The 10,959-nt window shown below is 42.8% G+C and overlaps 1 protein-coding gene across 3 annotated transcripts; it reads right to left on the bottom strand.

Moving 5' to 3' along the window:
- Positions 1-1,950: 1,950 nt before the first annotated feature.
- On the bottom strand, positions 1,951-10,629 carry LOC133404158 (ras-related protein O-RAL-like). 3 transcript variants are annotated; one of them, XM_061679827.1, is made up of 5 exons: positions 10,572-10,629; positions 8,398-8,544; positions 8,111-8,319; positions 3,113-3,287; positions 1,951-2,441 (listed from the first exon to the last, which is right to left on the bottom strand). In XM_061679827.1, the coding sequence occupies exons 2-5, from the start codon at positions 8,509-8,511 to the stop codon at positions 2,334-2,336; spliced, it is 606 nt and encodes a 201-aa protein (XP_061535811.1). In that variant the 5' UTR covers positions 8,512-8,544; positions 10,572-10,629; the 3' UTR covers positions 1,951-2,333. The 3 variants fall into 3 exon arrangements, with proteins under 3 accessions (XP_061535811.1, XP_061535796.1, XP_061535803.1); XM_061679812.1 differs by lacking the exon at positions 10,572-10,629 and adding an exon at positions 10,268-10,402; XM_061679819.1 differs by lacking the exon at positions 10,572-10,629 and adding an exon at positions 10,268-10,402 and having other exon boundaries at positions 8,398-8,540.
- Between the last annotated feature and the right edge of the window lie 330 nt (positions 10,630-10,959).

The following is a 10,959-nucleotide window of genomic DNA, read 5'->3' as shown; positions in this document are numbered from 1 at the left end:
CTGATTCTCATCCCAGCCGCTTCACACTCGGCTGTGAACCGCTCCAGTGAGAGTTGGAGATCCCGGCTTGATGAAGCCAACAGAACCACATCATCTGCAAAAAGCAGAGATGCAATACTGAGGCCACCAAACCGGATCCTCTCCACGCCTCGGCGGCGCCGAGAAATTCTGTCCATAAAAGTTATGAAGAGGATCGGTAACAAAGGGCAGCCTTGACGGAGTCCAACCCTCACTGGGAAAGAGTCCAATTTACTGCCGGATATGCGGACCAAATTCCGGTCGTACAGGGACCGAACAGCCCGTATCAGGGGGTTCGGTACCCCATACACCCGAAGCACCGCCCACAGGCCCCCCTGAGGGACACGGTCGAACTCCTTCTCCAAGTCCACAAAACACATGTAGACTGGTTGGGCGAACTCCCATGCACCCTCGAGGACCCTGTCGAGGGTGTAGAGCTGGTCCACTGCTCTGCCTGGATCTGAGATTCGACTTCCCGACGGACCCTCCTCTCCAGCACCCCTGAATAGACCTTACCAGGGAGGCTGAGGAGCGTGATCCCCCTGTAGTTGGAACACACCCTCCGGTCCCCCTTCTTAAAAAGGGGGACCACAACCCCAGTCTGCCAATCCAGAGGCGCTGTCCTCAATGTCCACGCGATGTTGCAGATGCGTGCCAACCAGGACAGCCCCACAACATCCAGAGCCTTTAGGAACTCCGGGCAAATCTCATCCACCCCCGGGGCCTTGCCACCAAGGAGCTCTTTAACCACCTCGGTGACCTCAACTCCAGAGATAGGAGAGCCCGCCTCGGAGAACCCAGACTCTGCTTCCTCATGGGAAGGCATGTTGGTGGAATTAAGGAGGTCTTCGAAGTATTCTTCCCACCGACTCACAACGTCTCGAGTCAAGGTCAGCAGCGCCCTATCCCCACTATACACAGTGTTAATGGTGCACTGCTTCCCCCTCTTGAGACGCCGGATGGCGGGCCAGAATTTCCTCGAAGCCGTCCGGAAGTTTTCCTCCCATACCCGGGTTTTTGCTTCAGCGACCACCAAAGCTGGATTCCGCTAGGCCAGCTGACCCATCAGCTGTCTCAGGAGTCCCACAGGCCAAAAAGCGCAGATAGGACTCCTTCTTCAGCTTGACAGCATCCCTCATCGTTGGTGTCCACCAACGGGTTCGGGAATTGCCGCCACGACAGGCACCGACCACCTTACGGCCATCGCTCCGGTCGGCCGCCTCAGCAATGGAGGCGCGGAACATGGTCCACTCGGACTCGATGTCTCCCACCTCCCCCGGAACATGAGCAAAGTTCTGTCGGAGGTGGGAGTTGAAACTCATTCTGACAGGGGATTCTGCAAGACGTTCCAAGCAGACCCTCACAATAAGTTTGGGCCTGCCACGTAATACACAGTGAAAAAGTTGGGGGGGGGGGTAAATAAATAAAAAAATAAAAAAGTGGAAGAATGCTGTTACTGTCTCTCGATTAAATGTCAGCCCCTGTGGGCTGTGACAAGTAACCAGATTTCACACCACACTCACATCAGCACGAAAGGGGCAAAGCGCAAACATTGCTGCACCTCTTGAACTAGGGGGTGACCAAGTGCCTTGCTCAAGGGCACCGCAAGAGTAACCAGAAAGCATTGCATAGCATTTCTCCAGCTAGTTGCTATTTTACATTTTGCCCACAGCTTGACTTAAACCGTGACCCTCTGATTCTAAAGGCCAAATGTTTACAGATGACTTACTTGGCACAGAAATTGTGTGTGATGTGTTGGGGCCTACTATCAATGTTTTTAGAAGACAACACTCAGGAAAGGAAAAATGACTATTTTGTGATAGGTGAATAGCTGTTGCCGTTTAACAATTGGTCGAAAGGAAGATTTCCAGCATCATCTGGTGGAAAAAGAATGCATCACAGATGAATGATGACAACCGATTCAATCAGAAGTACAAAACACAAGTGAGGTTATTTTATTATCAATAATGTTTTTCTCATGTAATGTCTGTAGTGAACACACGGATTGATTTAGACGTGATCTTTGTACTGTTAACAGGGTAAAGACTTAAGCGTGGGAAGAGTGTGAAAGTTGTTCATAATCAAAAGTGTGATGTGAAACTGAAGAGAACACAGAAGCAAGCAAAGGTCCACACACACACAGGTAATGCTAATAACCACAACTGTGACCTGTGTTGTAGTTGAGGAACAGGCCAGTTCAAGCGACTTCCTGTGACATGATTTCAGGTTGAATTGTTGGTCCTGATGAAAAGGTGTTGGCTAGGTGACTGTCAGATATCTGCAGCATTTGTGTTCTCAGCATGTTCTTTGGCATGTTAAAGTATGCAGCAGCGCTTTTTTTTCTTCTTTCCGCTTGGCCCATTTTTGTCTTTGCTCTCAGCCATTTTCTTCTTGCGTACCTCACGCATAAGGTCAAAGAACACCTGAGAGAAACCCAGGATTATCAGTATGTTCAACATGAGCTCCAGGTAAATACCATTGCATGTATGAATAGGGCTGCAAAAGGGGAGGAAAACTTTCAGAAAGTTTGCAGTAAATTTCCATGGCAAGTTACGATGATGGATTTTGGAAATATTCCATTTTTAAAACTTTCTATGGGAATTAACTTTGAATTGAGGGTAACTTAATGAAAATGCATCATATTTACATACATTTTGTTTGTCATACAGACATCCACGTATACGGCAGTCTATCTGATGCTCGCTTTTATCTAAAATTTTGGCTCTCAACATAAAGTAAAAAAAATTAAATAAAAAAATCGACCAAGCGACGATACAACTGGAAAAACTGGTAAGTTGGGGCACTCGTAGGACAAGGTACCACTGGAGTTTGCAAAAAATCTAGTTGTTTCAGTTAGGATTGTGCTAAAATATAAAGTATATATAAGTTCCCTATTCAGGGCAAACTTTGAATTTAATAAATTCTTGGTTTATTCCCATGGAAAGTTTCCAACTCCCCGCCCCCCTCCCATTTGTTAAATCACGCTAAACAAGCAGAAGAACAAAAACATACACAACACAAACTAAAAGAGAAAGTTACCCAACATTTCCAACTTTGAAAATTCACATAATTGTAGAATCTTATGTGTGTGTACCTTATCCACATTGGCTCTGGTCTTGGCTGAAGTCTCCACATACTGAACGCCCCACTCGTTGACTTTTGCTGCCGCCTCGTCAACAGAAACTTTTCGCCGCTCCTCCAAGTCCGATTTGTTTCCCACAAGCAGCATGGGAATGGCGTCCTCTTCTTTCACACGCAAAATCTGCTCCCTAAGGGCACCAGCAATGAAATATGGTTGCGCTAAAACAAACAACATAACGACAGATGGCAAAAGTAGTTACATTCAGTACTTTAAAGTACAGATACTTGTGTAAAAAAAGACTTTGGTGAAAGTAGAAGTACTGATTCAACTCCTGCACTGAAGTATGTACTCTAAAATATACTAAAGTAAAAATATATTATACCGTGAATTACAGTGTATATAAAATAGCCATTTTACTAACTTGAAAATGTCTCTGCACACAAAATATTTGCCCTCTTTTCTTAACTTGCATTATGCTCATACTGTGAATAATAGAAAAAAGTGGTCAGAAAAGTAAATACTTAAAAGGTCCCATGCCATAAACAATGATTTTTTTTTTTTATGAATAACATACAGTGACATACATACTACTGTAACATAATTTAAGTTTGACATCTATGCGGTTTGTCAGTTGTACGCAATAGCTGATAAAAGGCAAAGGCATGGAAAACAAGCAGATCAGAATTAGTCATTGTGGCGTAGATACGCTACTCAAGTACTGTACCCACCCACTCAACTCAAATTCATGTGATGCAACATCATGAGAGTCAAAATACCACGACATTCGCAACAACCTAAAATAATGGAGGGTAAAATGATCGCCGCTGTTTGTGTGCACCTAGAACTTTTTGATAACTCCTGCTAGCAATACTGGGACTGTACGAAAAAAGAGCAAGCCTACAGAATGGTGAGCGAGGAAATTGGCTTATCTGGTAATTACTTGTTTGAAGCTGTCACTTGTACTTTTCTGTGAACCAAGCTGCCAATAGTATTAGCCAGACATTATACACACACACTCACTCAGTCAGTCTCTCGCTTGCTCACACACAAACACGTGAGCGCGCAGACACACACACACACACACACACATACTCTATTAATAAATATAAAAGATCATAGACTGCCAGATATAACCTACAGCCTATATCATTAGCAGGGGGTGCGCACTCTCTAATCAGAAATAAAAACGATGGTAGACTGCGAGATATACAATCTGAGCAAAACTGTTTTCCATATTTACATTAAGGAGAACAGCGATCCATTCAGAGCAAAGTTTATTTCCATACTGAATATTAATATTAAATGCAGCCCTCTGGCAGGTTTTTAAGACCAACAAAGAATAGATTGAAAAATGGCATACTGGGCATTTACAACCCATATTATCTTGCAAACCCGATAAAGGACAAAGAAGATGTGAAAAAAATATGTGGCATGAGACCTTTAAGTACAGATAGCTGAAAAATTTACTTCAGTACAATAACAGAGTATTAGTAGTACTTTGTTACTTCCCATCACTGCATGTGTGCTAAAATGTTCCTCTAGGATGACTGAGAAAAAAAAAGGGTACTTAACTATATACTTCAAGAACCTCATTTGATGCGCGTCCCGTGTCTGAGACGCACAAAAATGAGCAGGGATGCATAAGGCATGGTGAATCTGCGTCGACAGACGCACAACATCGCTAACCCACGTATGTGTGTGTGTTGCTGAAGCGCTTCGGCAAATCATTATCCACTAAAAGTATGAGTGCTAGGCAGTAGCCAATTAGAGGCAGAGGAGGACGGGTTATCATTCCATAAATACAACGGAGACTTTTTTCAGGACTCAATAAACTGTCATTGTTGTGGTAACACCCGGCATGCTGCTCACCAAAGCAGCGAGCCGCTCACCAAAGCAACGAGCCACTTGGCGGAACGGCGTTTGCTCCGTAGATGCACACAAGTGGGAAACTTTAGGGACAGTAAACTTTTTATTCATTGCTTAAAGTACTCCAGCGTAGTACCAGAAATCCAGTGTATGATTTATTTATTTATTTTTTGGGGGGGACAAGACTCGCCCAATGTAGAGTGCCGTGAAAAGTATTGGGCCCCCTTCTCAAATTCTTATATTTTTACATAATCTCCCCACTATAAAGTTTAAGATCATCTCACAAATGTAAATATCAGACAAATATCATCCAAGTGGACTTAAAATGCTTTGTTTAAATGGTGATTTCACTTAAGGAAAAAAAACTATTAAAACTTACCAGGCCCTGTGTGAAAAGGTAATGACCCCCCCCCCCACACCTGATAACTGGTTGGACCATCCGCAGCAGCAACAACTGAAATCAAGCGTTTTCTATAACTGGCAATGAGTCTTTCAAATCTCTGTGGTGATATTGTGGCCCAATCTTCCTTACAGAATTGTTTGAATTCAGCAAAAATGGAAGGTTATTGAGCAGTGACAAGCTTTTTAAGGACAAGTTAAACAAAAAAACACCCATCAAAAGATAGAATAATAGTTGGAAGAAGCTCGTTGCTATAGAATCAGGACGCGGGAGCGATGCAGTATGTTAAAAGATGCTCGCTTATTTGAACGACCGGTGAGAGCCACAAACTGACATAGGTATACTGCCTGTGTACATTCTGGCCACAGGCTTTGCTTCTTTATCCACAGGTAAATTATAAATATAGTCAAGTATTGTTGTAAAACACAATAACATGCTTACTTTCTAATGTACATTATTTGAATGGTTTAAGGGGGAACCCGGAAATGTATGTCTCCACATTAACAGGTACTGTAACACCACAGTGGTTCAAGAATGAATTTGTACACTGTATATTGAACTACTGAGAGTTTCTCTCGCCAGTTTTATTTACTTTGCGGGTTTCAACAGCTCTATTATACAGTATGCTGGTGTATATTCACCCACAAGGGGTTGGGAGAGGGGGAGAAGGGGACAGTTGGACTCGGCACAGCCTACGTCATATCGAAGTGACGGACCACTTTGTTGTAATGCTGAATTCCAGCACCAACGAGCGCCAAAAATTGCGGATTACAGCTTTAAATTCACTCAGGTTATATTTGTCTGAAATTTATATTTGTTTGATGAGCTCAACATTAAAGTGGGGAAGCCGTATTGTATTAAAAGTACGTGAACACACCTCAAGCAAGCCTTAAACGAACGTAATCTCCCGAGCACCGGTGACCACCGGCACACGTTGTCCCCCATTTTGTTCGTATAGTACACGCGTTGATGTCGTTGCCATGGTAACGAGTGTATCCGGCCGCGTTTGAGTTGACAATATAAAGCCTAGTGATCGTAAAGGACGGGATATGGTGGTATCGGAATACAAGATTTTATTGCAGTAGTCTGACATAGTGCAATCGTAAAAGACCAAATTAGTCTTGTAGTCTGATCCAGGTATTACATGTTGCCTGTCCTACACTGCTGACATGTTTTTTTTTTTTTTTTAAATAACTTTATTGGTGGTCAGATATTTACTAGGCTTTACACGATCAGGATTTTTGGGGCCGATCGGCAAGTTAAAAAAAAACGATAACCGATCACCGATCCGATCACAAGATGGAGCAATGTGTCTATTTACATGACTTGTTCATTTATTGTATATACTTGTGTACTGTATCCATCCATTTTCTGTACAGCTTATCCTCACAAGGGTTGCAGGCGTGCTAGAGCCGTTTCTCTTAGCATTTTAGACAAAAGTTAAAACACCAATGACCTCTAGGGGGCATTCAAGGATTGGCCACTGACATAAGCTTAGGTCAAATCAACATTACAACTGACAGAAATAATGCGTGTTAACTTACTGTAATTAAATTACTTTATTGCAATTAAATTACTTTAATAAATACGCGGCATGCGTTGTGTTGAAGCATTTAGAAGACGTTCCCCACGACATACTTCAGTTGTGCACAGACTGCAAATAACTTACGTGTTGTTTGTCTGACACACCGCAAAATAGTCCCACACCGACGACGTGTTTTTTCACCGACAAGATTGAAAAAACTTTATTGGCCGTCATATAGTTACAGTACTGCGCAACAAGACACGTGACAAGGCTAAAAATAAAATAGATTTTGGATTCATATGCGACGAAGACGCGTAGTTAAATGTCTTGTGCGGAGCCGATCGATGACGTCATTCATCGGATCGGCGACTTATGACATGAAAGCCCATCAGCATAAAATGCTAACTTTCGGCCGATATCGACAACGCCGATCAGATCGGTGTAAAGTCTAATATTTACAGTACTACGTCAAAAGACATGCGACAAGGCTAAAAATAAACTATCTTTTGGATTCAATGTACTGCACACGATGGCGACGCGGAGTAAATGTCTTTTGCGGAGCCGATCAATGCGAATTATGACATTAAAGCCGATCAGCATAAAATGCTAGTTATCGTCCGATACCGATCAGATCGGTGTAAAGTCTAATCATTCTATCAGTGGCATTAAACAAAAGAAAAAAAACACAAACAATAATATCGTTTATTGTGAAGGTTTTGGGGAAAATATATCTTTCTAAAAAAATTGCTATCGTGGCAGGCCTAACACATATTGAGAGAGGGCAAGAGCAATGTATAGCAAACATATTGTACAAACAGTATGAAAGACAGAGTAACAATTGTAATAAATATCTGCAATATATCGGGACCGCGAAGCAAGAACCGTGATGTAGCAGAGGATTACTGTATAGGTATTCCGTGATAAATTGCAGAGACTCATTGTTCCAGGGCTGGAACTCATTGTTTACAGGACATGTGTATCCCGGGATTTACATAGTCTCAAGTGAAAAATGATCGACACACATTTCTGCTGATACTGTAAATCTAACAAATAACTCTTGTCAAGTTGACCTTTTGAATGTGTTGCATCTACTGTAAATAGTTTGTGTGTGTGACTGCAGTGCCTGCCCACCCATCAAGTGTCATATTAAACAATCAAGTCAATCTTTTGTTACATACAGTAACAAAGTATATATACATTGTCTAAAAGGTAATCACACCTGAACTCTGACGTGGCTGCGAAGGATTCCTGTTCTGTGATGGAAAAGACGAGCAGGAAGCCCTCTCCGCTGCGGAAGTAGTTGTCTCTGATTGCGGCATAGTCCTCCTGCCCCGCCGTGTCCAGGATGTCGATCTGAACGTCCTCTCCATCTAAGACCACCTTCTTCCTGTAGCTGTCGGCCTTGGTGGGCTCATAATCTTCCACAAACTGCAAGCACAGAAAACCATAGAGAGCGACAGGGCACACAGACGAGGCAACTGGGAAACAGGAGTGTTGCGAGCTCACCTCGTCGTACATGAACTGCAGCGTGAGGGCAGATTTTCCCACGCCGCCACTGCCCACCATAATCACCTTGTGGAGCGCCAGAGACGTCTGGCTCTTGATTTTGCTCGAGGCCATGACGCCTCAAAGCTACACCTGCACAGACCCTGGCTTTGGGGTGACAAATCAGGATGAACCTAAAATGCACTATAACCTTTACATATTAATTTAATTTGACCTACTATAAACTTTTCAATGGAATGTCCAACTGTTCAATGTTTCAATACTTAATGCACATATTGCTGTTCTCTAAAGGGCCTATCTAACTGGCAGACATGTCACAGAGTCTGCCGTAGCTGATCAGTCGTGGCGACTCCTGGACCCGGGAGACCGAATTATTGCTCACGCTCTCACCAGGAAGAGGTTTACGAGACGTCTCCGGACAACGTGACAACCAATTCACCCGGGGGTCTCTGATAGGGGCCTGTATACGCTATGTATATTCTTTAAATTATTAGATAACATATATACTGTAATGTGTGTTTGTGTGAGTGTGTGGTTGTGTGTGCGTGCCCTGGGGAAAGTTCACTAATTCACCTCAATATAATTTGGGCTGAAGAAAACTTGTTTTCGTGGCTTTTTATCACAGTATGCAGGTTTGGGCCAGCTGATGCCAAGCAAAGCTATGCAGTAAAGCTTCTCGAAAACAGCTGCAACCAGAATTTGCCTTAAATATGACGTTATGCACAAATGTGGCCCAAATCCGTCCATCTGGTGTGACTGAGGGGATATACTTGAATGACAACTTTTAATTTTGGCCTGCACAAAAGATCGTATGAAAGTCTACAAGTGTCTTGATGCACAGAAGTTCCAATCATTCAACTGCCGACTGGAAAATGTTCAGACGGCGAAACATGTGTATTTGTAAATTATAAGGCTCATATCCATTTGTAATTTGTATACGATAGTAGGCCTACTTAAGAGGTAAAATATCAGCAAAAGTAACGGAGTCGTCAAGTTGGTAAGAGTGAGATGAAAGTTATTACCTCATGTGAGATTGGTCTTTTCTTTGTTTGTGCCAAATATAATTTAATATGAACAATATCTAATATCATAATATTATATTGCAAAACAAGTTAAGCGTCTTACCGTGACTATATAAAGTGCCTTAAGCAAACATGTTTGGTCAGTCTGGTTCCACTTGTGGCACGTAATGTGGCTGCACGTAAGCTTTCAATGAGCTTCATATGTCTTTGTGAGGCCATAAAAGCTTTCAGAATCCTTGGTTGACAATTTGTATGTACAGCTCATAACGGAACACGACACGACCATGTATTAATGAACGGAAATAAGCGTGAATAACCCAATATTGACTCTTGACTTCCATTGGCTTGCTGCCAACCGAGAGACCACGTGACCATTTGGGCCCACACGGTGAACGTTACCATAGTGTATGAAACACTAAGGTAAAAAAATAAGTGTCAGCCATCACATTGAATCACTATAGTGAATAATGGACGGGGGCTATAAATGCGTGTATTGTACAATAATAAGTGTATCGCTGGCTTTACTCAAAGAGGAACAATAATTCAAGGAGTGAGTCAAACTGGCAGCCAATCAACGAGTACCGACAAGCAAGGAACTAACACTCCTAGGTTCCCGCCTTCAACCAAAATTCCCACTCTGATTGGATTAAACCATTTCCGGGAAGTATCCCGAGACACATGATTGGCTGCAGTGAGTGACGCTCACGTGACAAGCTGGTACCAGATAGCGCTTTCCGCCCTCAGGGGGAAAACACTTGAGTTGAAACGACGTTACGGATTGTCAGCAAAGCGAACAAACACGGAGCGAACTCAAACAGTAACGAAACAGAAAACGTCACCAAACTCACCCGCTACTACTTGTTTCACTTGTATGCGAAGTTATCCGCCATACAGCGTAGCAAGTTAGACTAGCAGCAGACTTTTCGTGCCCCACCTTGTGTTGTGACCGAGCAGCCGAAGAGGGAAGTGCGAATAGACGACTCACTCCGACAGCTTAATATGTAACAACGCGAGCGGAGACACGACGGCTTGAATGTTTATGGCTAAACATGCCCCACATTACACGCCAGCAAACGGTGTCAGTCATTCAAATCTTTCACTCTAAGTAGTATTGTTTCCAAAAAAAGTGCTACTTTTCAAGAGCTCACCTACCTGGGAAATGGTCGCAGAGTGACACATCGTCTCGTCTTTGGAAAACGGCAGAAAACTTGGACAGGACATGACGTCACACGATTCGCTGAACTTTATTTCGTTAGTGATTATTCTCGTCTTCTTTTTCGCTTTAGGCGCTTTCTCGTGGGTAAACGCACTTGAACATATTAGTTAAATTATTTATAATATACCCTCGTCTTTGGTTGGTTTAAGGCACCAGACACTCGATGGTTTGTATGCAATGTGTAATGATAAATGATACAAAGAGTATTAATAATTTACTGGTTGTTCGATGAGTTTTACTCATTCTTACCCAAAGGAAATAAAGAAAGAATATCAGGTAGGAGTTTCATTCTCTGCAGTTCTAGTGGTTGAAAGAACGATGGCG

The sequence above is a fragment of the Phycodurus eques genome, chromosome 1, assembly GCF_024500275.1.
Source record: "Phycodurus eques isolate BA_2022a chromosome 1, UOR_Pequ_1.1, whole genome shotgun sequence".
NCBI classification, from domain to species: domain Eukaryota; kingdom Metazoa; phylum Chordata; class Actinopteri; order Syngnathiformes; family Syngnathidae; genus Phycodurus; species Phycodurus eques.
The sequence above is the reverse complement of the archived record's forward strand: the minus strand, read 5'-3'. Positions and strand labels throughout refer to the sequence as shown.